The sequence below is a fragment of the Coregonus lavaretus genome (genome assembly GCF_964263955.1).
Source record: "Coregonus lavaretus genome assembly, chromosome: 12".
Classification (NCBI taxonomy): domain Eukaryota; kingdom Metazoa; phylum Chordata; class Actinopteri; order Salmoniformes; family Salmonidae; genus Coregonus; species Coregonus lavaretus.
The window spans coordinates 51,406,324-51,433,888 of record NC_139999.1 but is presented as its reverse complement, the minus strand read 5'-3'; the positions used below and the strand labels follow the sequence as shown (position 1 = coordinate 51,433,888).

The 27,565-nt window shown below is 45.5% G+C and overlaps 1 protein-coding gene across 1 annotated transcript in view; it reads left to right on the top strand.

The window, feature by feature from the left end:
• The window catches only part of LOC311138670 (plexin-B1-like), a 37,505-nt gene extending 14,287 nt beyond the window's left edge, over window positions 1-23,218 (top strand). Inside the window, exons 10-35 of the mRNA XM_084173451.1 lie at window positions 225-1,238; window positions 1,683-1,817; window positions 1,965-2,087; window positions 2,587-2,680; window positions 3,225-3,391; window positions 3,814-3,965; window positions 4,058-4,300; window positions 4,508-4,684; window positions 4,931-5,156; window positions 6,916-7,161; window positions 7,591-7,776; window positions 9,320-9,468; window positions 9,633-9,733; window positions 12,149-12,366; window positions 12,754-12,932; window positions 13,092-13,158; window positions 13,818-13,964; window positions 14,262-14,427; window positions 14,649-14,752; window positions 15,003-15,087; window positions 17,028-17,194; window positions 17,347-17,507; window positions 18,913-19,060; window positions 19,208-19,348; window positions 19,676-19,750; window positions 20,147-23,218. Coding sequence (XP_084029577.1) covers window positions 225-1,238; window positions 1,683-1,817; window positions 1,965-2,087; window positions 2,587-2,680; window positions 3,225-3,391; window positions 3,814-3,965; window positions 4,058-4,300; window positions 4,508-4,684; window positions 4,931-5,156; window positions 6,916-7,161; window positions 7,591-7,776; window positions 9,320-9,468; window positions 9,633-9,733; window positions 12,149-12,366; window positions 12,754-12,932; window positions 13,092-13,158; window positions 13,818-13,964; window positions 14,262-14,427; window positions 14,649-14,752; window positions 15,003-15,087; window positions 17,028-17,194; window positions 17,347-17,507; window positions 18,913-19,060; window positions 19,208-19,348; window positions 19,676-19,750; window positions 20,147-20,251 — 4,776 coding nt within the window. The 3' untranslated portion in view covers window positions 20,252-23,218. The remainder of the gene's footprint in view (window positions 1-224; window positions 1,239-1,682; window positions 1,818-1,964; window positions 2,088-2,586; window positions 2,681-3,224; window positions 3,392-3,813; window positions 3,966-4,057; window positions 4,301-4,507; window positions 4,685-4,930; window positions 5,157-6,915; window positions 7,162-7,590; window positions 7,777-9,319; window positions 9,469-9,632; window positions 9,734-12,148; window positions 12,367-12,753; window positions 12,933-13,091; window positions 13,159-13,817; window positions 13,965-14,261; window positions 14,428-14,648; window positions 14,753-15,002; window positions 15,088-17,027; window positions 17,195-17,346; window positions 17,508-18,912; window positions 19,061-19,207; window positions 19,349-19,675; window positions 19,751-20,146) is intronic.
• Window positions 23,219-27,565: the final 4,347 nt, after the last annotated feature.

Below are 27,565 nucleotides of genomic sequence, written 5' to 3'. Positions count from 1 at the left end.
TCCCAAAACAAGCATACATCCGATATAACTAATAATCATCTCCATTTTGCGTATGTGTCGCCAACCAAATGCATGAGTTGTGTCATCATTGATGGTAACACTGACAACATTCAGGATATGTGTTTCACATCCAATTTGAGTTTTTCAGTCAACTTATGAGTTTGTTTATTTCTGTCTCACCCTCTCCCCCATGTCTTCCCCCTTTACCCCCCTCCACCACCCAGTTTAAACTCCCCACCTCGGCTCCTCCCACAACTAAAGCCGTAACTATAACAACGACTTCCCCGTCCACAACCGTGGCCCCCACAACAGCAACTGTGCCCCCAACAACGACAACAACAACCACACCCCCAACAACGACAACTACCACAATTTCAACAACTATCGCCACGACTACAACAACCGAAGCCGCAACCACCATAGCGACCACCGAGGAGCCTACGACAACAACCCTGCCTACAACCGTCCCCACAACCACCACCCCAGAGCCGACTACACCGCCCACCACTGTTATGTCAACGGAGGCCCCCACCACTCTTCCCCCGACAACGGTAGTCGAGGCTACAACGCCCATGCCTGAGACCACCACCAGTGAGGAAGAGGAGCAAACGACCGCAGAAGAGCTCTTTGCAGAGGCTGAAACTGAAAGTGAAACTGAAGGACCTGTGGTTACCCCTGGTGACATGGAGCTTGCCGCTGAAACCGAGGTGGCGACAGTTATGCCTGAAGACGAGCAGCCGTCCGATGATCTCGCCATCCTAAACCCCCTGGCGTTCCCCCCCGAGACATCCCCATTGGAAGTGGTCACCACGTCCCCCCCTCAGGAACTGGACGAGGCTCTGACTCTGGCCAAGCCCCCCATGGAGGTCCAGCCCACCTCTGGCAGCTACCCCTTCCCGACCCCCTTCCCCCTGTGGGAACCGGCCGACTCGGAGCCCACCTTCCACCTGGACCTGACGAGAGCCCACTTCCCGCCTCCGCTAGAGCCCCTCCCCCCCACTGAGGCGGAGGGCCAGGGCGCCGAACCGGAAGTGCTCCTCTGGCCCAGGGAGGAAGTGGAGGAGGAGACAGAGGGCACAGCAGCTGAGAACGACACCAGCGCCGCGTTTTCGGCCGCCACCGTGCTTTCAGGGGACGGAGAGGCAACTGACTCCCCTTCGGCCTCTGCCTACCCCCGGCTTCTTGGCGCCAACTTAGAGCTGGACTACCAGTACGACTCGTCCGACACCTTCCTGCCGGTGAGTTCGAGTTCCCCTGGAGCTTCCATGGCCGCCGTTCTCCCAGCTCTTGACTGGACACAGCTCTCTAGAATCCCACTTCTGACACCAATTGCCAGAATCCCCGATCTCCCCTTATCCCCTTGCAATTCCTCACTGTTTTGATTTCATTGTTGACATTGCTTTGGCTTTTGGAAATCGACCTGAAAAAATGGCTGCGTCAGCATAAGCTGGAGCAGTTGCTTTTTTGTGAATGTTTTCATATGTTTTATTGTTTGTTAGGCCATTTTAATAGTCCATTATTACATAAAAAAAGCCTATGACATCCTTATAACTTAACTGTCAATTTCTTATGGGTTGATGGGATTTTCAGAAATGTGCGATAGCTTGCGTTGGTTGGAGTGTGTGTGTCCTTGTGAGTGTATGTGTATGTATCTAACACAACTGTGTGTGTGGGGAATGTAGGGGGACGAGGGCTCCTATGTGAGTTGGGGCTCGTCTGCTTGCCCCTGTGTGGAGAAGGTCCAGGGTTCGCCTCTGTTACCAGTCAGAGTGGAGAGGAAGATCACGCTACTCGCCCGAAACCTCCACCTGTACCAGGTAACACACACACACACACACACACCTACTCCGGGGTCTGGGGCAATTACAAAAGTCAGGATTTCATTTGATTTTGAGGAAGTTATCTGTTAACAATGCCCCTGTTGAAGTTTAAACATGGCTTGGTGTGTGTGTGTGTGTGTGCAGGACAGAGACCTGGACTACGAGTGTGTGTTGGTGATCGAGGGCCGTACAGTGGTGGTGGATGCCTATGTGGAGATGGACGAGATGAACCCGTCTCTCTTTGACATCACCTGTCAGCTGCACCAGGTCAGACTCTATCCCATACTCACTCACTGCCAGCTTGGATGAAGAGTTAGTGTAATCTTGTCAGTTGCTTTAATATGTCTCTGTTCCAATAGCCACACTACATTACCTAGAATGATGAAATATATTGGCGTGCATTCTAAGTGGTATGAAAGTATGGGACTTTGGATTTACCCTATATGATTATGTTTTTGTACATGGATTTGTTATACTTAAACACTTTTGATTTATGTGTGTTAAACACTGCTGACACTGCAGCCCACTGTAGTTTTACTTTCTGATCACTGTTATATCCCTTTCTTTTTAATATGAAAATGTTGAAGTTTCTATGGTTTCTGTTGAAACTCTGTCTGCCTCGCAAATGGCACCCGTTTCCTTTTATAGTGCACTCTACAGGGAATGTGGTGCCATTTGGGGGACACCCTCTGTCTCTAAGTTTCTATGGAAACTTTAGTACTCTTGAAGTTTCTATGGAAACTTTAATGACTAATTCTCGCTGCAGTATTCCTACTCTGCCCTGGTGGAGGAGTACAACGCCATGGTGTACGTGAAGAGGCGGGACACCTTCCACGTGGACAGCTCTCACGATCTGTATGGTGAGCCCCGGCGCTAGAGCACTGAGGAACAGCTGCTGCCATCCCAGACAGCTCTCAGCCATAACAATGTTTTTCTATTTCACTTCTGTATCAAACATATGGTCTCGAGAAACTGTTCTCGCATTTTCCGTTTTCACACCCGTCCCCAAGGACCTGGTAGCACGAGTTGTGTGATGTTTTTATCACGCTGTCTTCTGTTTTGTACACACACACAAGCATACAAGTGTGCAAGCATGCATGCACTCAGACACACGCTCTCTACATCTCTCTCCCCCGTGACTGTATTCCTCTTCCTCTCACTCTCTAACATCTTTCTCTCACAGACACTCAATCAACTCGAACTCTAAACTCATTCAACATACTGTAAACTCTCACACAGTCTGTATAACTCTCTCTCTCTCTGTTCCTCGCAATGACTCTGTTCAACTGTACACACTAGATGTATCATTTTCCCTCAGCACTCTACAACTCTCCTTCAGACTCATTTAAACTCAACTGTCAAGTTTAGCAGGTTGACTATAGTTTGCCTCTCTCTCCCTCCCAGTGACTCTGTACAACTGTTCAGTGGGGCGTTCGGACTGTAGCCGGTGTCACACGGCGGACCAGAAGTACGGCTGTGTGTGGTGCGGAGGGGGCCAGTCCACCTGTCTCTACAGAGACTCCTGCAGCGAGCCTATTGAACAGACCTGCCCCGCCCCCGTCATCCATGCTGTGAGAATCCCCCTATCAAGGGTTCAACGCTCAGGACTTATTATTGCTAATTGATTTACACTTAGTAACACGTTTTTTAAACACAACACTTATTGCTCATTGATTTACACGAAGTAACACGTTTTAACACTTGAACTTGAATCCTCCTGTCATTTGGCTCATAAAGCATTTTCACTGTAAAAGATAAGTCAGATGTGATAAACAGTCATATACAGTTGTGACAGCTGATGTCAACTTATGAACTAACTAACTTAGTTTTCTAACGTTCTAGTTGTCTATCTATCACAATTTGCTCAGTTTATCTTCACTAGAATATTTGATAGTCCTAGAGATATGAGTAATATATAGAGATATCTTAATAGTGTTGAGGCTTATGTTGGAGGATATGTTTGAATCCCCCCCCCCCCCCCCCCCCGTGTTAGATCGAGCCCCTGTCAGGTCTGGTGGAGGGGGGCACGGTGGTGACCATCTCAGGGTCAAACCTGGGCCAGAAGGCTGAGGACATTCTGCACTCTGTCACTGTGGCTGGGGTTTCTTGCTCTGTCATCCCCCACCTCTACGAGGTCTCCTCCAGGTAAGGACTGTAAATGAGAGTGTGTGTGTGTGTGAGATGACTATTTCTATGATGCATTGTCTTACATCTGTGTGTTTGTGTGTTTTCTGTAGGATCGTGTGTAAGACTGAAGCCAGCGGGGGAGAGAAGATGGGCCAGGTGTCAGTAGAAGTGAGCGGGGGAGAGTTTGGCCTCTCCAGCCAGAGGTTCAGTTACCAGGACCCGTTTGTGATGGAGGTGTCCCCCCAGAGGGGTCCCATGGCGGGGGGATCATCCCTTACCATCACTGGGAGGAACCTGCTCACAGGACGCCCTTCTGACATCACTGTCACTGTGGGAGGAGTGCCCTGTGTCATGTGAGTGATAATGAATCACACACTCATGAACACACACATTCATTAATACAGACACATAGACACAAGCACACTCTTTCATAAGTATGCACATTCATACGCACAAACACACACACACAGAGCCATTGACACATTATCCTATTAGCAGTATTGTAGAACTTCTCGGTTCTCAACTACCCTCCCTCTCCTCCTGTTCTCTCCTCCCCCCAGTTTGTCAAAGGTCCAGGAGGGCAGTGTGGTGTGTGTGACGGGCAGCAGCAATGGGACGGGAGAGCACCGCGTGACGCTTCGCTATGGCAACAGCCAGCGCCACCTCCACGAGTCGGCCTACCGCTACACCCCCAACCCCAACATCACCCAGGCCGCACCCGCCAAGAGCTTCCTCAGGTGTGTGTGTGTGTGTGTTTGGCCCCACTCCTACACAGAAACTGTATATTTCAGAAGCCTAGAATTGGGTATGACCATAGAAATTGAATTAGAAGAAGGGGCAAAGACCCTTAGACCACGTCAATTAGACTGAAACACTTGGAGACACTGAATATGGCCACCGATCCACCAAACATAGAACATAGTGCAAGTTTCCTTCAGACCAGTGTTATGACACATCTCCTCCCCCTCTCTCTCTCTCTGTAGCGGTGGTCGTCTGGTCTTCGTGTCTGGCCATAACCTGGATGTGGTGCAGGAACCTAGGATGTTGGTGACCGTGTCCCCCTATGAGTCAATCGGCCAGAGGAAGAGAAGGAGGAGGAGGAGTGGAGGAGAAAGGGAGGAAGAGACTGAGGACAAGGTGCTGTTGAGGCATCGCAGGATCGTCCCGGAGCCCGATTGCCCCGGCGACCCCCTATGCTCCATCAAACAGGTGTGTGGATAGGGAGAGTGTGTGTGTGTGTGTTGTCATCTTTATGGTAGTTGTAACTGAGGAAGGAATAACATTCTGACTGTGTCAGGCTTTCCTCACTCAATGAAATCCCTATCGCTCTCCCTCTCCCGTCCCTCTCCCCCTCCCGCACCTCTCCCCCTCTCCCCCTCCCGCACCTCTCCCTCTCCCCCACCTCTCCCTCTGCCCTCTATCCTGGGCAATGTTGGGATTAACATGAAAAGGTAATATTACGTATTACTTGTTACATGGGGGGAAAAGTAACTTGTTCCATTACAATATTACTTTGCACAGAAAGTAACGCGTTACATTACTTTGCGTTACTTCCATGAACACAATCTCAAAACCTCACTGTTTGTTTGTCTGTCAGAGGGAGCGAGGCGAGCTACAAACGCTCTACCAAAGATAGGCTACTAATGTCATCTAATTCATTCAAAAATAATCTTCAACCCGATCAGAAACATCTTGATCACAACTTTTATTTCCTAATTGGTGTAGCCTGATGTATTCACTGGTGCATTTATGTCCGAATTTTGCAGAACATTTGCGGTACATATTATACATTTACATTTACATTTTAGTCATTTAGCAGACGCTCTTATCCAGAGCGACTTACAGTTAGTGAATACATATATATATTTTTTTTTTATACTGGCCCCCCGTGGGAATCGAACCCACAACCCTGGCGTTGCAAACGCCATGCTCTATCAACTGAGCTACATCCCTAGGATACACCCATAGCATGGCCCCTCCGTGACACAAGATAATATTTTATGCACACGTGAAATATAGGCTAAGCACTGTTGTTTTCATCCATTTACGAGACAAGAAAAAAAAATATTTCTGTAATGTCAACCATCAATAATTTCATGTAGCCTCTTTTGGTTTGATAGAAAACAAGTTGTCCCAGTTGATAGCCTAATCCACAACACTGCAGCATACGGTATGTGCCAGCGCACTGATCATGGAATTGAAAGCCTGTTATCTATAGAATGCGCGATGATAATGTATATAAATAGGCATACAAAATTAGTAGTAGACAAGGCTATTTGCTGAATCATTTCATGGTTACGGATCACTTGGAACTGCTGTCAGAAGTTCCGGTGGGAAAGTTAGTTCATTTTTTGTATTTTTAGCCTAATGAATATATATTTTTTTCTATAAATAGAAAGTCCCTTTGGTCTATACTTATGTCATCCTATGAAATTGATTGTTATGTTGCACAGCCAAACCTAATATAAACTAAACCTCTGTACAGATTATTTATTTTTATTCAAAATCTTTCCCTCCAGCCGCCAGTGCTACTGTTGGGTAGCTAGACGGCACACTTGCCACTAGATGGTGAAGCCAAAGATAATGGTGCTCCTATTACAGAAGCTGTCAATGGCAATCAGAGGTGCGCCCTCTATCCATTTTATGGACAGCTGTCGTGACAATTCTCCAAAATGCTTTCTCTGCTCGCTCGAGAACTAAATGAGGAAACAAGCCGAGATCAGATCATAGAAACACCACGCCTGGTGGGGAAATATTTTCTTAAAGTAACGTGAAGGTAACTGTAATAATACTCATTAAAGTAATCTGATTACTGTAACGCGTTACTTCTGTAACACTTTACCCCCAACACTGATCCTAGATTGCTAAAAACAAGCACTCTGTGACAACTGTCGATGTAAAAAGAGCGTTATAAATACATTTAATTTATTGATATCCCCTCCCCCTCCTCTCTATCTCCCCCCTTCAGTACATAGAGCGCTGCGAGGTCAACTCCTCCAGTCTGATCCTGTGTCGGAGCCCAGCGGTGGAGCCCTCGGTGTGGGGCTCGCGGGTGGACGTGGCCTTCCTCCTGGACAACCTAGTGTTCCCGTTCGGTGCCGTCAGCCCCCAGGGGGCCTTCAGCTACGAGCCCAACCCTGTGCTGCACCCGCTCAACCAGCAGGAGCCCCTCAAGCCCTACCGCTACAACCCAGGAAGCTTCATTCAGCTGGAGGTTAGCATTAGCTGCTACCTGCCACTCTCAACTTGTTAAATTAGCTGCTGGAGGCTAGCCAGCTTTCAGGATAACGGCATGTACAGTTGACAGCTGGAGGTTAGCATTAACCGCTAGCTAGTACTATAAAGCCAAGGCAAATGGATAGAATGTAAAAAGAAAAATGTTTACTTTCCACTCAACTGGTATTTAGAGAGAGGTCTCCTGGAAGGCCTTGCAGCTGAAAGCTGCAGTCAGAAATAAAACGCTTTCATTCTGTCCCCTTGGCTGGAGTTTAGGAGAAGGCTAGACTCCCATGAGAGATGGGGGAAATAGAGGATGGAAATAGAGGAATGTTCCGAAGACGAGGCTGGGAATGCAAAAGTTTTGATTCAAGCATGATGCTCAATGTGGTAATATCGTCTATATTTCTCCCTCCCCCCTCCATAGGGTGAGAACTTGGACCTGGCCATCTCTAAGGAGGAGGTGGTGGTACTGGTGGGGGAGGGTGTATGTTCCGTGAAGACCCTCACTAGGAACCACCTGTACTGCGAGCCCCCGCCCCAGCAGCCCGTCCCGGGACCTCCCAACGGCGGCAGGAAGCGCGAGGGCGCCGACACACTGCCCGAGTTCACCGTAAGTCCACCTTACTATTGCCGTTTCCATTCCTATACACACTTTTGTTCCAAACAGACAAAAACACACATTTCAAAACACACTGTCCCAAAGATTGACATTTCCCCAAAATACAGTTCAATACACAAGAACGACAAGAGAGTCCATTCCAACACAATAGTACTCTTTTCACACTACTGTGCTGACCAAAACTGTAGTGTGCTGGCTTGGATTCTTTTCACTTTGTCTTTTCCAGCATGGTTTCAGCAACTTTGGTGGATGGATGTGTAACCAGGCCAGCCCAGTACAGTTCTGCTTGGCTTGGTTTGTCCCTATAGTGTGAATCAGACAAAGGTTGACACATCTCAGTAGTCTCAATTGGACTTCCAAGCCCCAGCTTGTACACGTTCTATATTGAACAGAAATATAAATGCAACATGTAAAGTGTTGGTCCCATGTGTCATGAGCTGAAATGCTCCGTATGCACACATTTTGTGCACAAATGTGTTTACATCCCTGTTAGTGAGCTTTTCTCCTTTGCCAAGATAATCCATCCACCTGACAGGTGTGGCATATCAAGAAGCTGATTAAACAGCATGATCATTACACAGGTGCACCGCGTGCTGGGGACAATAAATAGCCACTCTAAAATGTGCAGTTTTGTCACACTACACAATGCCACAGTTGTCTCAAGTTTTGAGGGAGCGTGCAGTTGGCATGCTGACTGCAAGAAGGTCCACCAGAGCTGTTGCCAGAGAATTGAATGTTAATTTCTCTACCATCGTTTTAGAGAATTTGGCAGTACGTCCAACTGGCTTCACAACCACAGACCACGTGTAACCACGCCAGCCCAGGACCTCCACATCCGGCTTCTTCATCTGCGGGATTGTCTGAGACAAGCCACCAGGACAGCAGATGAAACTGTGGGTTTGCACAACCAAATAATTTACTGCACAAGCTGTCAGAAACTGTCTCAGGGAAGCTCATCTGCGTGCTCGTCGTCCTCACTAGGGTCTTGACCTGACTGCAGTTCGGTGTCGTAACCGACTTCAGTGGGCAAATGCTCACCTTCAATGGCCACTGACACGCTCAAGAAGTGTGCTCTTCACGGATTAATCCCGGTTTCAACTGTACCGGACAGATGGCAGAAAGCGTGTATGGCGTTGTTTCGGCGAGCAGCTTGCTGATGTCAACGTTGTGAACAGAGTGCCCCATGGTGGTGGTGGGGTTATGGTATGGGCAGGCATAAGCTACGGACAACGAACACAATTGCATTTTATCGATGGCAATTTGAATGCACAGATACACCGTGACGAGATCCTGAGGCCCATTGTCGTGCCATTCATCCTCCACCATCACCTCATCTTTAAGCATGATGATGCACTGCCCCATGTCGCAAGGATCTGTACACAATTCCTTGAAGCTGAAAATGTCCAGTTCTTACATGGCCTGCATACTCACCAGACATATCACCCATTGAGCATGTTTGGGATGCTCTGGAACTACTTGTACAACATTTATATATTTGTTCAGTGTCACTCCAAAGCTGATGTGTGTGTTCCAGGTCCACATGGGCAACCTGAACTTCTCCCTGGGCAGGGTGCAATACGACACCCTCAGCCTGTCCACCTTCCCCCTGGAGGCCAAGATAGGGGTGGGCGTGGGGGCCTCCATTGTAGCCCTCATCGTCCTCATCATAGTGCTCATCTACAGGTACGTGTGTGAGGGGGGGTCGGTGTATGTGGGTGCAAGCATTTGCATTTGTTTACATTAAAATGTTGTACCTTGAGCTATGAGTGTAATTCTAATGTGTGTCTGTATGTGTGCTCTCACTCTGTCTGTCTGTCTGTCGGTCTGTCTGCCTGTCTGCCTGTCAGGAGGAAGAGTAAGCAGGCTCTGAGGGACTACAAGAAGGTTCAGATCCAGTTGGAGAACCTGGAGACCAGCGTGAGAGACCGTTGCAAGAAAGAGTTCACAGGTCAGACCTTAACACTATGACTAACAGACAGCGTTAGAGGAAGTGACAGAGAAAAAAACATTATTGTCCACACCAAAGTGTGGAATCTTGGCAGTACAGTCGTGGTCAAAAGTTTTGAGAATGACACAAATACTAATTTTCACAAAGTCTGCTGCCTCAGTTTTGATGATGGCAATTTGCATATACTCCAGAATGTCATGAAGAGTGATCAGATGAATTGCAATTAATTGCAAAGTCCCTCTTTGCCATGAAAATGAACTTAATCCCCAAAAAACATTTCCACTGCATTTCAGCCCTGCCACAAAAGGACCAGCTGTCATCATGTCAGTGATTATCTCGTTAACACAGGTGAGAGTGTTGACGAGGACAAGGCTGGAGATCACTCTGTCATGCTGATTGAGTTAGAATAACAGACTGCAAGCTTTAAAAGGAGGGTGGTGCTTGAAATCATTGTTCTTTCTCTGTTAACCATGGTTACCTGCAAGGAAACACGTGCCGTCATCATTGCTTTGCACAAAAAGGGCTTCACAGGCAAGGACATTGCTACTAGTAAGATTGCACCTAAATCAACCATTTATCGGATCATTAAGAACTTCAAGGAGAGAGGTTCAATTGTTGTGAAGAAGGCGTCAGGGCGCCCAAGAAAGTCCAGCAAGCGCCAGGACCGTCTCCTAAAGTTGATTCAGCTGCGCGATCGGGGCACCACCAGTGCAGAGCTTGCTCAGGAATGGCAGCAGGCAGGTGCGAGTGCATCTGCACACACAGTGAGGCGAAGACTTTTGGAGGATGGCCTGGTGTCAAGAAGGGCAGCCAAGAAGACACTTCTCTCCAGGAAAAACATCAGGGACAGACAGATATTCTGCAAAAGGTACAGGGATTGGACTGCTGAGGACTGGGGTAAAGTCATTTCCTCTGATGAATCCCCTTTCCGATAGTTTGGGGCATCCGGAAAACACCTTGTCCGGAGAAGACAAGGTGAGCACTACCATCAGTCCTGTGTCATGCCAACAGTAAAGCATCCTGAGACCATTCATGTGTGGGGTTGCTTCTCAGCCAAGGGAGTGGGCTCACTCACAATTTTGCCTAAGAACACAGCCATGAATAAAGAATGGTACCAACACATCCTCCGAGAGCAACTTCTCCCAACCATCCAAGAACAGTTTGGTGACGACCAATGCCTTTTCCAGCATGATGGAGCACCTTGCCATAAGGCAAAAGTGATAACTAAGTGGCTCGGGGAACAAAACATCGAAATGTTGGGTCCATGGCCAGGAAACTCCCCAGACCTTAATCCCATTGAGAACTTGTGGTCGATCCTCAAGAGGCGGGTGGACAAACAAAAACCCACAAATTCTGACAAACTCCAAGCATTGATTATGCAAGAATGGGCTGCCATCAGTCAGGATGTGGCCCAGAAGTTAATTGACAGCATGCCAGGGCGGATTGCAGAGGTCTTGAAAAAGAAGGGTCAACACTGCAAATATTGACTCTTTGCATAAACTTAATGTAATTGTCAATAAAAGCCTTTGACACTTATGGAATGCTTGTAATTATACTTCAGTATACCATAGTAACATCTGACAAAAATATCTCTTAACACTGAAGCAGTGAACTTTGTGAAGACCAACACTGACCACGACTGTACAGGAAATTAGGGCTGGGTGATATGGCCAATATGTCATCAAGATATTTTTCACTTTTATGACGGTATTTCACGGTAGGTTTTTGAATAATGAAAGTTCGAAATATGCTTTATGAGTAGTTCATGACCCCTAGGGTGGCAGCACTTAAATTATACTTTTTCAACGGGACTTTCTTCATTCTGATTGTTTTATACTGTTCAATCCAACTTCAACCAACAATTATGTTGAGCATCTTTAAAAAAATCTAGGCCTAATTAATTGGTGAACTGTTGGAATCATGGAAATAGAATGCTTATTCTAATGCTATAGTTGGAATACAGTGAGCAGGCACTTTGAGCATGGTGAGTGTTTGAGGGACGGGGGCAAGGCTTGATGTAGTGAAGCGTAAGGGGAAGCAGCATACAGGAGGAGAGGGAGAGAGATGACTTGAGTAAACTATCAAAATGGACGTATCACGTTTAACAATTAAAATACTGTTATAGAAGGTAAAGTAAAAACCCAAACCGGTCCGTGCATCAAAACCGGTGCATGGTAAAATACGAGTTCCCTAAGGGAAGTTTCTCATGGCTATCGGGGGGGTGTGACCCTTTCTGTCCAATGATGTAATTTCTGGACAATATATCTGTCCATTTAGGTGACCCCTTTAGGTTCTGCCTCTAAGGGGCCCTTTTTCTCCACTGACTTTCACTCAACCATTTATTAGATTGATCTGTGTTCCAAGGAAGGTCATACTCCCTTAACCGTTGAGCCCCTGACCCCCCCCCCCCCCCAGACCTGATGACGGAGATGATGGACATGTCCAGTGACCTGGTGGGCTCAGGCATTCCCTTCCTGGACTACCGGCGCTATGCCGAGCGGATTTTCTTCCCGGGCCACCGCGAGTCGCCCCTGCGGAGGGATCTGGACGTGCAGGAGTGTCGACGGGCCACAGTGGAGCAAGGCCTGGTGCAGCTCTCCAACCTGCTCAACAGCAAACTCTTCCTCACCAAGGTAGGGGGACAGTGGTGATGATATGCGATTCTTACCACGTTAGTGCACTTCTGAAAGTTTGTTTTAGACGAGTGGTTTTGAAGGAAAGCAGGCAAGGTGCAATGACTGTGATGAAGAACATTGGTAGTTGACCTAGCAAGACTTAGACCAGGATTTGAATTGTGTAGCCTATAACAGACTGGTCTAGTTTTATAACAAGGGAGAAAGAAAAAACACTCAAATTACAGAAGAGAACCATCCTCTTCTTCCTGAATACACCAGCCTCTTCTCGTTGAACTGTTATGGGAGAGTATTCATGGTTGATATTTGGCGGTCTCTCGATCCCTTTTTCTTTTTTTCTAACTCTGTCGTTCCTCTCTCTCCTCTTCCTCCATCCCTCCCTCCCAGTTCATCCATACTCTGGAGAGCCAGCGGACGTTCTCGCCTCGGGACCGGGCCTACGTGGCATCTCTCCTGACAGTGGCACTGCATGGTAAACTGGAGTACTTCACCGACATCCTCAAGACCCTCCTCAACGATCTAGTGGAGCAGTATGTGGCCAAGAACCCCAAACTCATGCTGCGGAGGTAAGATAGGAAAAGATGGAGAGTGGGGGTGTGTGGGTCAGGGGGTGGGGGGGGTGGGGGTATGTGGGTCAGGGGGTGGGGTGGGATTGTGTGTCGGGCTGGGGTAGGATTGTGCTCCATCGACCTGTAACTGATTTTTAACATGTTGTCATTTTGAAGAACGGAGACAGTGGTGGAGAAGCTTCTGACCAACTGGATGTCCATCTGCCTCTACGCGTTCCTCAGGGTGAGTCGGCCCACATGAATTGAATTACTGCCACACAAAGAGGAGGAAATGATGGCCCCATTCCACAGGCAGCCCAATTCTGATTTTTTTTTTTTGCCACCAATTGGTTTTATATCAGATCTTTTTGCCAATAATTGGGCAAAAGATCAGAATTGGGCTGCCTGCGTAAACACAGCCAATTGGACAGACATTATGGCCCCATTCTTTAGAAGTGCATTGTTGTGCATCATCTTCCTCCCTTCCTTGAAGTAATCATAGATGAGACACAATTGGACAGAAATAAAACGGCTCATTTCTAATCAGTGATTACTCCATGGAAAGGAGGAAGGAAGGATGCACTTTCAAATAATTTGAACGGGGCCTAGGCTTTATTCCAGGGGTGGGAATCTTAACTATGTCTTCCATGCCAGTTTGAAGCATACTTGGCGATCTATATCTTACCTGGGTCAAAATGCCTTGTAGCATTAGCATTTATTAGCGTAAAGGTAATTACTGTATGTTGGTAAATGTCGTGTCCTCATCTTTCCCAGGACAGTGATTATTAGCATGATGCTAATTGTTTACCTGATCGTTAGCATGGTTTACCTGATTTCTTAGCCTGATGCTAATTGTTTACCTGTTTCGCTAGCATGATGCTAACTGTTGTTGTTTCTCCCTAGGACTCTGCAGGCGAGTCCCTGTACATGTTGTTCAGGGCTATCAAGCACCAGGTGGACAAGGGGCCAGTGGATGCGGTGACGGGAAAAGCAAAGTACACGCTCAACGACAATCGCCTGCTCCGAGAGGACGTGGAGTACAAGACCCTGGTGAGGATGCTCACACTCAGGGGTTCAGACACACACTCACACAGACACACAAAGACACAAACACATTCAGATGTTCAGACACACACACATGCATTCAAGGGTTCAGACACACACTCACACACGTGCACTCAATCTAACCACACACACACAGTTATTTTTTTCCAGTGAAAAACCAGAGATAGATAAATAGATTATCCTAAGACTGATTTAAAAATTTGAAAAATATACTTCCAAGAAAGTGTGCTTTGTGAGTGATTTGAAAGCTCATCCTCTCTCTCTTTCCTCACACTCTCCCAGACCCTGAACGTGTTGATGCAGGGTGGGGGGGTGAACGAGACCCAGCCGCTGCCCTCCAAGGTGCTGGACATAGACACCATCACCCAGGTGAAGGAGAAACTCCTGGACCAGGTCTACAAGGGCACCTCCTTCTCCCACCGGCCACACACAGACTCCCTGGACCTGGGTGAGAAGCACACACACACAGAAAGATGTGCACGTAGATACACACACTGCAGACACACACACACACAAACAAAGATGCGCACGCACACACATTCACGCAGATGCACACACACAGCCTCTTTTCGATCTCTCTCTTTTAATATAATTTTAGTGTTCTATAATATAGTGTTCTATTTAATTCTGTCTATAGCCCTGTCTAACATTGTGTGTGTGTTGTTTCAGAGTGGAGGTCCGGTGTAGCTGGTCATTTGATCCTGTCTGATGAAGACCTGACATCTGTTGTCCAGGGCAACTGGAAGCGCCTCAATACACTACAACACTACAAGGTCTGCACCCACACATTCATAGAGCCTTCCTAACGCTTCATAAATAGTTTATAACACTCCGTAAAGTATTTATAGAGCCTTTATAAAGCATTCATAAAAGCTTTAAGATTTAAACATTCACGTTTCTAAGCCTTTACTTAAAGGTGTGTCACTTCATTAACCCTTCATAAGCCTTCATAAGCCTTCATAGTGCATCCACTAACCATTTGAGAGATTTATAACAGTTGTTGTTGTTATTTTTGTGTGTCAGGTTCCAGACGGCGCAACAGTGGCTTTGGTCCCGCGCCACAGCAAACACATCCACCACGACAATCATGACTACGTAGCAGGGGAAAGTGAGTTCGAGTTGCATTTTAGTTCCTCTCTCTCTCTCTCTCTGGGAAATGTCTTGTTGTTCCTCTATAGTGCGCAGCCAAACTATAGTGGCTTGCGAAAGTATTCACCCCCCTTGGCATTTTTCTTATTTTGTTGCCTTACAACCTGGAATTCAAATGGATTTTTTGGGGGTTTGTATCATTTGATTTACACAACATGCCTACCACTTTGAAGATGCAAAATATTTTTTCTTGTGAAACAAACAAGTAATAAGACAGAAAAACAGACAACTTGAGCGTGCATAACTATTCACCCCCCCCCCCCCCCCAAAGTCAATATTTGTAGAGCCACTTTTTGCAGCAATTACAGCTGCAAGTCTCTTGGTATGTCTCTATAAGCTTGGCACATCTAGCCACTGGGATTTCTGCCCATTCTTCAAGGCAAAACTGCTCCAGCTCCTTCAAGTTGGATGGGTTCTGCTGGTGTACAGCAATCTTTAAGTCATACCACATATTCTCAATTGGATTGAGGTCTGGGCTTTGACTAGGCCATTCCAAGACATTTAAATGTTTCCCCTTAAACCACTCGAGTGTTGTTTTAGCAGTATGATTAGGGTCATTGTCCAGCTGGAAGGTGAACCTCCGTCCCAGTCTCAAATCTCTGGAAGACTGAAACAGGTTTCCCTCAAGCATTTCCCTGTATTTAGCGCCATCCATCATTCCTTCAATTCTGACCAGTTTCCCAGTCCCTGCCGATGAAAAACATCCCCACAGCATGATGCTGCCATCACCATGCTTCACTGTGGGGATGGTGTTTTCGGGGTGATGAGAGGTGTTGGGTTTGTGCCAGACATAACGTTTTCCTTGATGGCCAAAAAGCTCAATTTTAGTCTCATCTGACCAGAGTACCTTCTTCCATATGTTTGGGGAGTCTCCCACATGCCTTTTGGCCAACACCAAACGTGTTTGCTTATTTTGTTCTTTAAGCAATTGCTTTTTTATGGCCACTCTTCCGTAAAGCCCATCTCTGTGGAGTGTATGGCTTAAAGTGGTCCTATGGACAGATAGGACCACTTTAAGCCATACATAACCCTCCTTCAGGGTTATTTTTGGTCTCTTTGTTGCCTCTCTGATTAATGCCCTCGTCTGGTCCGTGAGTTTTGGCGGGCAACCCTCTCTTGGCAGGTTTGTTGTGGTGCCATATTCTTTCCATTTTTTTATTAATGGATTGAATGGTGCTCCTGGGATGTTCAAAGTTTCAGATATTTTTTTATAACCCAAGCCTGATCTGTACTTCTCCACAACTTTGTTCTTGACCTGTTTGGAGAGCTCCTTGGTCTTCATGGTGCCGCTTGCTTGTTGGTGCCCCCTTGCTTAGTGGTGTTGCAGACTCTGGGGCCTTTCAGAACAGGTGTGTATATATACTGAGATCATGTGACAGATCATGTGACACTTAGATTGCACACAGGTGGACTTTATTTAACTAATTATGTGACTTCTGAAGGTAATTGGTTGCACCAGATCTTATTTAGGGGCCTCATAGCAAAGGGGGTGAATACATATGCACGCACCACTTTTCTGTTATTTAGTTTTTTGAAACAAGTAATTTTTTTCATTTCACTTCACCAATTTGGACTATTTTGTGTATGTCCATTACATGAAATCCAAATAAAAATCCATTTAAATTACAGGTTGTAATGCAACAAAATAGGAAAAACGCCAAGGGGGATGAATACTTTCGCAAGGCACTGTAGCTATATGACCAGTTTCTTCCACCTACGTTTTTGTAGAATAAGTATAAATGTATCTCATCTTGTGAAAGGCCACTAGGCTGAAACGTTGACTCCAATGTTCACTTTTGTGGACATGGAATAAAAGATACCAGATAAACATTTAGTTTTTTTTATATTCTTTCTCAACCCTTCTCCTTTCTTTTCTCCCCCTCCCCCTCCCTCGTTCAGAGACGCCCATGCTGGAGGATGCGGACGAGGGCGGGGTGAGGCTGTGGCACCTGGTCAAGGCCAGTGATGAGCCCGAGCTACCCAAGCACCGCCGGGGCAGCGTGAGGGAGAGGGAGAGGGCCAAGGCTATACCAGAGATCTACCTCACACGCCTGCTCTCTATGAAGGTAGATACTGGATGCACACAGACACACACGCATTGCATGTACACATACACACTAAGAATCAAGTGAAGAGTCAGATACTGTAGAGACACACACACCCTTCCACCCACTTTCAAACCCTAACCTTTTCCCCATCTTCCACCCTCCCTCCACAGGGAACTCTGCAGAAGTTTGTAGACGATCTGTTCACGGTGATCCTGTCCACCAGTCGTCCCGTTCCGCTGGCAGTCAAGTACTTCTTTGACCTGCTGGATGACCAGGCGCAACACCACGCCATCACTGACCCTGAGACCATCCACATCTGGAAGACCAACAGGTACACACACACACACACACACACACACTGATGCAGACGCATGGCACACACAAGTGCCTACACACATAACAAGTATGAACATAGATTCAATCACACACATATACACACACACTTATCCCGATGCCGTTCACATCTGGAAGATCAACATGTTTGTCTTTGTGAATCTTTGTGAGTGTGTGTGTGTGTGTATGTTTGTATGTGGTCTGGTGATATGATATGTATCTAACAGCCGAATCAGATTGCTGCCTGTTCTTAGTAAACTGATGGAGAGAATTGTATTTGACCAATAGAACCCAGAGAGTGTTCTTCAATGGAAGCTTCTCTAACATTATAAATATACAGTGCCTCAGGGCAGTTGCCTTGGGCCATCACTCTTCTCTATTTTTACAAATGATTTGCCACTGGTCTTACACAACGCTAGAATGATCATGTATGTGGATGACCCAAAGCCAGTGAGCTCACTGAAATTCTAAATAAGGAGTTACAGTCAGTATCAGAATGGGTGATTAATAATAAACGGGTCTTAAATACATCTAAAACTAAATGCATTGTATTTGGTTCAAACCATTCTCTAAGACCTAAACCTCAACTGGAGTTGTGCCTAAAGGGTGTGACCATTGAACAAGTTGAGGAAGCTAAACTCCTAGGTATAATATTGGATGGTCAATTATCATGGTCAAGTCATATTGACAAAGTTGTTGTGAAGATGGGGAGGCATATGTCTGTAAAAAAAATATGTTCTGCGTTTTTTACACAAAAATCAACTGTACTAGTTGTTCAGGCTCTGGTCTTGTCCCATCTTGATTACTGTCCGGTAATATGGTCAAGTGCAGCAAATCAAGACCTAGCAAAGCTGCAGCTGGTTCAAAACAGAGCAGCACGCTTTGCCCTTAACTGCACATACAGAACGAACATCAACAACATGCATGCCAGTATTTCCCGGTTGAGGGTTGTCGAGATACTAACTGCTTCTCCTAGTTTTTATGAGATATATTACTGTAATGACAATTCCAGATTGTCTGCATAACATTCAGCTCAGACAGCCATACATACCCCACAAGACATGCCACCAGGGGTCTCGTCACAGTCCCCAAAACGAATTCACGGCAACGCACAGTATTACACAGAGCCATGATCGCATTGAACTCCCATCTCCAATTACTCAAGCAAACTGCAAAAAAAACGGATTAAACGTCTTATGGAACGGTGGGGACTGTGAGGGGACACAAACAAACACAGACACACTAACATACAATTTTTCGTTGTATTGTTTGTATATCGTTGTATAGAGTAGCTGCTGCTTCTGTTAAAGATCATGGGGATCCAAATAAACAAATATATATGTAGCATGTGAACATGACAATAACAGTTCTGTAACGCTGTTTCCCTCCCTCCCTGCCTCCAGTTTGCCCCTGAGGTTCTGGATCAACATTGTGAAGAACCCCCAGTTCATCTTTGACGTCCAGCCCTCGGACCACGTGGACGCCGTGCTGACGGTCATCTCCCAGACCTTCATGGACTCCTGCACCACTGCTGAGCACAAGCTGGGCAGGGTTAGAGAGGGAGAGAGACTGATAGGGAGGGATGGGACCAAGGGGGGTGTCGGAAGTATTGACTTGGCCATGGGAGACGATGGAAGGTGGAGGATGTGATTCTTTATAACTGGTTATCTCTCTCCTTCCCTCCGTCTCTCTCTCCAGGATTCACCAATCAACAAACTGCTGTATGCCCGAGACATCCCCCGTTACAAGCAGATGGTGGAAAGGTACTACGCTGACATCAGACAGACCATCTCTGCCAGTGACCAGGAGATGAACTCAGCTCTAGCAGAACTTTCCAGGGTGGGTCTTTTTCTTCAGTTTATTCGTTCAGTAAACACTGTATTGTTCCTTTAAAGGGATAGTTCCCCCAAAAGTGATATTCGCAAAAGTGGTCTTCCCATCATCACAGTTTTTGCTCTGTACTGAAAGTGCTCCATCTTGAAAACTTGACTGCTGACATTTTTTTCCATGTTTTATTTTGGAACAAATACCAAAGAACAAAGTTTGAGTGAACTATCCCTTTCATCTGTTCTTTGTCCTATTGTTAATTTAACCTATATTAGCACATTTTCAATTAAGCTTATTATTTATTTGTAATGACTAGGAAATGTGTTTTTTTCTTCCCAGAATTACTCAGGAGAGTTGAATTACCTTGTTGCCCTGCACGAGTTGTACAAGTACATCAACAAATACTATGACCAGGTGAGTTTTCATTCAGTCGCTTGTCTGGTTGGATGGAATAACGAATCAGTTGTCTTTGGTTTACCTTGCACCTGCTCTAAACTGGATTTGTTTTCTGGTTCCCTCTCTCCCTCTCTCTGTCCCTCTCTCACTCCATCCCTCTCTCTCATTCTACCCCCTCTTTCATTCTCTCCATCCCTTTCTCTGTCTCACTCCCTCTCTCTCTATCTGTCTCACTCCAACCCATCCCTCCCTCTCTCCCTCCATCTTTCTCTCTCGGTCTCTCACTCCACCCCCTCTCTCTCTCCATCTCTCTGTCTATCACTCCACCATTCTCAATCACACTCCACCATTCTCCATCTATCTTCATCCCTTTCTCTCTCTCTCTCTCTCTCTCTCCATCCCTCCCGCTCTCAGATCATCGGGGCCCTAGAGGAGGACAGCATGGCCCAGAAGATGCAACTGGGCTACCGGCTCCAGCAGGTCGCTGCAGCCGTGGAGAACAAAGTCACCGACTTGTGACAGCAGAACCACCGACCGAGACCACGCCGGCGAGGGGGACCACATTAGTGGGTAACCTCACACTGTGAGGTTACCCACTAGAGTGGGGGAGGGAAATGCAGAGGGGGGAGCAAAAAGCCCCGCCCCTTTTCCACATTAAGGGCCAATGGGTGACTGGTGTTTACACACAAACACCCCCTTTGGTGGTGGTGGTGGACACAAACCCTTCTCTCACTCTCCACTGTGGACAAAACAGGAGGGAAAGGGCAGGGGAGACACACACACGGACCAGGTGCCTTTGTTTGTATGTCCCACCCATTCAACCTTCAGCCCTGAGTTGGACCACGTTGTGGCATCTGCATCTGCCTCTCTTCTAGAACTCTCTGTGGAAGTAGGAGAATTATAAGAAGGGGCTTGGGATATCTGGATGTTATCCGGACGCTATCTGGACATTATCCGGACATTACATGATGTGCCAATGGAAACGTGCTGAAGTCAACACTCTGTAGTCTCATATGAATGAATGAAAGAAATTGTGTAATATGTATCAAAATGGTGGTTATAGGGGAAGCTAGATGGAAAGGACTCACCGGTCACTATTTTGCTTGATGGCATGATGTGAAGCCGTTTCACAATGGGAAACACTGAGTGGATGAAATTGAAAAAGATACTTCCATTCCTTGTGCTTGTGTCATTGCGTAATTAGAGGTTGTATGTCTGTCCATCTCCCTCTCTTTAAATGTGCGTGCGTGCAAGGGCGAACTGTCTTGGTTTACACGCCCCGCCCACTGACGCCATTGTTTTATATAATTGAAGATATATGTTGGGCATTACTTGTATGTACCTCCCTCTCTCTTGTGCACAATTGCCAGAATTCGGGTTGGATTTCCCCCCATTCAAGACAACACAATTTTTCACAGCAGAAAAATCGTCACCAATTAATACAGTTGGATAGGGTCGTTTTCTTTAGGGTCTTGAGTCTCATCAATTATCAGCACTCTCTTCCTCCTTTTACTCAACTAAATACTCAAGCTATCCTCTTATCTCATTGAAACTTGTTTCATGTGATCACGGTTTGTCTGCTATGGTAAACCAGATTGCGCTCTCCCCCTGACTCTCTTTATGTTATAACACTAGCTTCGTTCCATATCCGTCCAAATCATAAGTACAAATAATGTATTTCACACACACACATGCAGACACACGCACACATAGTTCACTCAATCATGACACTCTTGAGACGGCTATTGTAAAAAAAAGAAATGCTGTCTTTTTTAAAATCTGTAATTATTGTCATTCCGCTTTTTCAGGTAGCGCCCACGTCCATACAAATCTGTGCGTTGTTCATCTTTATGTTATAGGAACGGGAGGAAAATGTTTTTGTAGGAGTTGAAATAAACAGCTCTGGGAGGCTGACTAGACTGCAGGACTAAAATAATGGTACTGAAAGCAGAGGCAGTCTTTCAAAAGGTACTAAAAATTGGTGACCGTGTGAATGAATTGTTTACTTCGACTTTTTGTTGCTTTTACGCTGTTTATTTCGAAAGGTAACGGTCACTGGAAGGACACTAGATCAGAGATTAAAGAAACAAATCTCAACTTTAGAATTTAATAGTTAAAACATGTGTCCTACAGACAGTATTTTATGGCGTACGTTCTTACTGATTCCCATGTTGTACATTTTTAACATTCCTTTTTTGTTTTCAACCAAGAAAATGCTATTGAATCATGATTTTTCACTTTGTGCTGTTGTAAAGTAGACTACTTATCTGACATCAGCGAACGCTCATTGATATGTGTATTGCAGTTCTTCTATTGAACACAAGATGGCAACCGCTCCTATATTTGTTGAACTTGTGCTCTAACACAAGTGCACTGCTGTATTTACTGTCCATTAAGTTTCACAGAAAATACTTTGACCTAGTCATATTTTCCAAGGTTTGATTAAATATTAGGATTATAAAGCACATTGCCATTTCTGAACTTTACCGAAATGAGTTATCTTATGATTTCCCCATGGGCTATGTTATTCATCATTTGCTCACATCGACATTCTCTATTACACAACAGCCTTATTTTATAAAGCTAGATTGCATCCCAAATGGCACCCATTTAGGGTTAGGGTTATAGAGATCTGGTCAAAAGTAATGCATTATGTAGAGAATATGGGGCCATTTGAGACGCATCCCTAGACTTATCATTCTATTCCACAGAGCTTTAATAGTTTGTTGGAGTTAGGATGAAATCCTTTGGTAAAGCTACGTACCAAGCAACAACGTTATCACATGAATTGGAGGTGTTGCATGAATGTTAACTACACATAAGCCCTAACTGACTTATGGATGAAGTTTGACACCACCCTCCTGGTAGGCTATATCTTTATATGAGGGTGCACTGTTGGCTTTCTAGTGAGTAGTGACCAAAAAGAGCCTGACAATGAGTCGGCATATCATTTAACTGTAAAACCCAATCATGTGTCTTCCTGTTTGGATAGCCAATAATTTCCAAGAGAGAGGCACCTTTTTTAACAGATGTGTATGGAGTGTATTCGTTACACGCTATTGTGTAGGTTCTCCAGTTTGATGCTGTTTCATGTGCACCACCATTGTCCCTAGATTGCACAGTATAAGTGAGTCATAGTAGCCTATAGGTTAACATCACACTACTTACCACACGCAACTGTCTCATTTGAAAGGACAATTTGTACTGTCATATGCTTTTAATGTAGACAAATATGTATGAAGCCTTATGATGGAGTGACCATGATGGTGGAGGTCATTTGAGGGAAAAACTAACTATTGTTAGGCTGTATAAATTCAGCTATGTAGAGCAGGCTCTGCAATGAGCAATTTTTAAGGAGGGTTCTTATTTTGTCTGTTAATATCATTGTACATAATGATTTTAATGTAACTTGTAGCGACTTAATCTGTTTAATAAGAGAGTGTAAATTCTTACAGAAGGTGAGGTAATAAAGTATTCATAAAATCATATGCTCTTTGTCTACGTCTGTCTCATATGGAGTAATGTTTTGAAGTGAAGTGAATTTCAGTCCATTATGCTTGTTTCCTCATTTGTCTGCACTGACATGATATTGTTTAATTGTTTTCAGATCAGTGTATGGAAATGAGGACTGGAAGGCCCATCACTTAGTCATGAACAGAAATAATCGCTCTAACATTACCTAATGCCTTCACACACCATATGCAAAACAAATCAGTTTGAGGAGGGTCATAAAGTGACTAAGAAGTATGCATGGGAAACTACATCAACAAAGTTAGGAAACTTTCAGAAACTTCTGACGGAGGAACATACAGTGAGGGGAAAAAAAGTATTTGATCCCCTGCTGATTTTGTACGTTTGCCCACTGACAAAGAAATGATCAGTCTATAATTTTAATTGTAGGTTTATTTGAACAGTGGGAGACAGAATAACAACAAAAAAATCCAGAAAAACACATGTCAAAAATGTTATAAATTGATTTGCATTTTAATGAGGGAAATAAGTATTTGACCCCCTCTCAATCAGAAAGATTTCTGGCTCCCAGGTGTCGTTCATACAGGTAACGAGCTGAGATTAGGAGCACACTTAAAGGGAGTGCTCCTAATCTCAGCTTGTTACCTGTATAAAAAGACACCTGTCCACAGAAGCAATCAATCAATCAGATTCCAAACTCTCCACCATGGCCAAGACCAAAGAGCTCTCCAAGGATGTCAGGGACAAGATTGTAGACCTACACAAGGCAGGAATGGGCTACAAGACCATCGCCAAGCAGCTTGGTGAGAAGGTGACAACAGTTGGTGCGATTATTCGCAAATGGAAGAAACACAAAATAACTGTCAATCTCCCTCGGCCTGGGGCTCCATGCAAGATCTCACCTCATGGAGTTGCAATGATCATGACAACGGTGAGGAATCAGCCCAGAACTACACGGGAGGATCTTGCCAATGATCTCAAGGCAGCTAGGACCATAGTCACCAAGAAAACAATTGGTAACACACTACGCTGTGAAGGACTGAAATCCTGCAGCGCCCGCAAGGTCCCCCTGCTCAAGAAAGTACATATAAAGGCCCGTCTGAAGTTTGCCAATGAACATCTGAATGATTCAGAGGAGAACTGGGTGAAAGTGTTGTGGTCAGATGAGACCAAAATCGAGCTCTTTGGCATCAACTCAACTCGCCGTGTTTGGAGGAGGAATGCTGCCTATGACCCCAAGAACACCATCCCCACCGTCAAACATGGAGGTGGAAACATTATGCTTTGGGGATGTTTTTCTGCTAAGGGGACAGTACAACTTCACCGCATCAAAGGGACGATGGATGACGCCATGTACCGTCAAATCTTGGGTGAGAACCTCCTTCCCTCAGCCAGGGCATTGAAAATGGGTCGTGGATGGTTATTCCAGCATGACAATGACCCAAAACACACGGCCAAGGCAACAAAGGAGTGGCTCAAGAAGAAGCATATTAAGGTCCTGGAGTGGCCTAGCCAGTCTCCAGACCTTAATCCCATAGAAAATCTGTGGAGGGAGCTGAAGGTTCGAGTTGACAAACGTCAGCCTCGAAACCTTAATGACTTGGAGAAGATCGGCTAAGAGGAGTGGGACAAAATCCCTCCTGAGATGTGTGCAAACCTGGTGGCCAACTACAAGAAACGACTGACCTCTGTGATTGCCAACAAGGGTTTTGCCACCAAGTACTAAGTCATGTTTTGCAGAGGGGTCAAATACTTATTTCCCTCATTAAAATGCAAATCAATTTAAATGCGTTTTTCTGGATTTTGTTGTTGTTATTCTGTCTCTCACTGTTCAAATAAACCTACCATTAAAATTATAGACTGATCATGTCTTTGTCAGTGGGCAAACGTACAAAATTAGCAGGTGATCAAATAGTTTTTTCCCTCACTGTATGTAGTTTCACACGACCCATTATTCGTGCAGAACTGGATGTGTGTGTGGGGGGGGGGGGGCTTTAAAAGTGACAACGGGAAAAGGACCCAAATATGATCTATTATATGGCAAGATGGTCAAGTGACCGCTCTAACTATGGAAATACATGTCCTCAAAGATGGAAGGCAGGCATGAGGAGGGACCATTCTTGCCAATGAGAGGGTAGGAGAGGGCAGATACGCTATTCTATTGCCTATGCCGAGCAAGGGGCCAGGGTTCCTGTCTAGAAGCACTGTTTCGAATGCACCTACAATGTTGCTTCGGTACTGCAGTTTAATTGACGCACAGCCCAGAAAGACAATTTCCATAGACGGCCATATATTTTTTAATTCCTAATAAGACACTTTAGGCATCACCTTTGTGCACAAAACATCCATTGAATTATTGAAATAATTGTCGCTGAGGCTGATAATTAAAAAAAATGAATCACTTACAGCCGAAGATATTAACATTTTATATTCATCCAATGTCTGCCATGTTTTTGGATTATATCTTCACTGCTCCCTGTGCGCACTGAATGCTAGTGTTCATGTGATGTTGGTCTGTATAAACCAGATACAATCCAGAACATGAGTAGATTATCCATTTGTTGTTTCAGGGTGGTTGAAAACGGAGTTGGGTGCTGTGGAATCGGTGAAGGTAACCTGAAGTGGTCTTGTGATTGTTTGTGTTTCTGCTGGTCAGAGGGAGCAGGGGCTTCACGCCAAACGGATTGGGACAAGAGATGTGAAAAGGGCGCCATTGAAAGGAGGGATTACTGGGGTAGCGGTAAATGTGAAAGTGGATCAACTGAAGGGAAAGATTCCCGGTTTTGTGATGCTCGTCGTTTGGTGCGACAGACAGGGTGGTGTGAGAGGTGAAACAAGAGTAATTGTCTGTTCTTTTGAGTTTTGATGTTGTCTTTGCCTGACAAAGTGATGTTAGGATATTTCAGTTATTCCATACGAGCTTATGTGCCAAATACATTACGTTGTTACAGGTGTCCAGCTTATAGGCATGTGACAGCAGTGTGTAGGAGGGAGGTTCCTAGGTGTGAGAAGTGAGCAGAAGGGCATGAGACAAAGGAATGTGTAGCATTGGGTAAAGAAGCAGCATGCGTTAATTGTAGGGGTGCCCATGGGGCTGGGGATCAGAAATGTCTGGTGTGAGAGAGGCAGGTTGAGGTTACCAGGGTTAGAGTAGAGCAGAGTGTGTTGTATGCTGAGGCAGTGAAGAAAGTTGAGGAAGATTGGTCAAGGGGGAGGGATCCTGAGAGGATTCGCGTGTAGTAAGATTGGCTTTTTAGCATTCATACTAATGGTTATCAACTGCACTGTAAGTCGCATAAAATAAAGTTTTTTGTGGCAGCTGCAGAGAAGTATTTGGGTGTACGGGATTTGACGTCAGAAGAGTTACAGGGGGTGTTGAGTGGTGGTGTCCCGTCCTTTCAGGCTGTTGGCCTGAGGTAGGACTAGATAGGTTTAAATAGTGGAGTAGGGTGGTGAGTTCTTAACGAGTGTAAGGTTAGATGGTAGGGTATTTGATTTATTTCCCTTTTTACAACTATAAGGGAGTTATATTCCAGTCGAGTTGGTGGCAGTAATACATAATATATTGCCATCCGCCGTTAAACCTCATTGAAGGAGAAGACATGAGTAGATTACCTTGAAAACAATGGTCGAACATCTTGGACGCAGTCTACAGTTCTTATTATACCTCAGTGATGCGGAGTTACCAGAAAATGCTAACATCTGGTTTTCAGGGATACAGTATTTTCAATCTAACTTATGTTTTCCCTGAAAAACGAAAGTATGAACTCTGATCAGGTGTCTTTCTAGGCCTGCTATGTAAAGTTAGTGAACAACAGGCACAACCATATAGAGTGCCATTGAGTAAATCTCCATTTTGAAGTAGTCCATTTTCTTCTTCCCGATTGGCTGATCCCTCCTGATGACCCTGTTGGACATGACTCCAACCCGGTCACCAGGAGGGATCAGCTAACGAACCAACGAACTATCATGGTCCAAACACACCAAGACAGTCGTGAAGAGGGCACGACAAAGCCTATTCCCCCTCAGGAGACTGAAAAGATTTGGCATGGGTCCTCAGATCCTCAAAAAATTATACAGCTGCACCATCGAGAGCATCCTGACTGGTTGCATCACCGCCTGGTATGGCAACTGCTTGGCCTCTGACTGCAAGGCACTACAGAGGGTAGTGCGTACGGCCCAGTACATCACTGGGGCCAAGCTTCCTGCCATCCAGGACCTCTATACCAGGCGGTGTCAGAGGAAGGCCCTCAAAATTGTCAAAGACTCCAACCACCCTAATCATAGACTGTTCTCTCTGCTACCGCACGGCAAGCGGTACCGGAGTGCCAAGTCTAGGTTCAAAAGACTTCTCAACAGCTT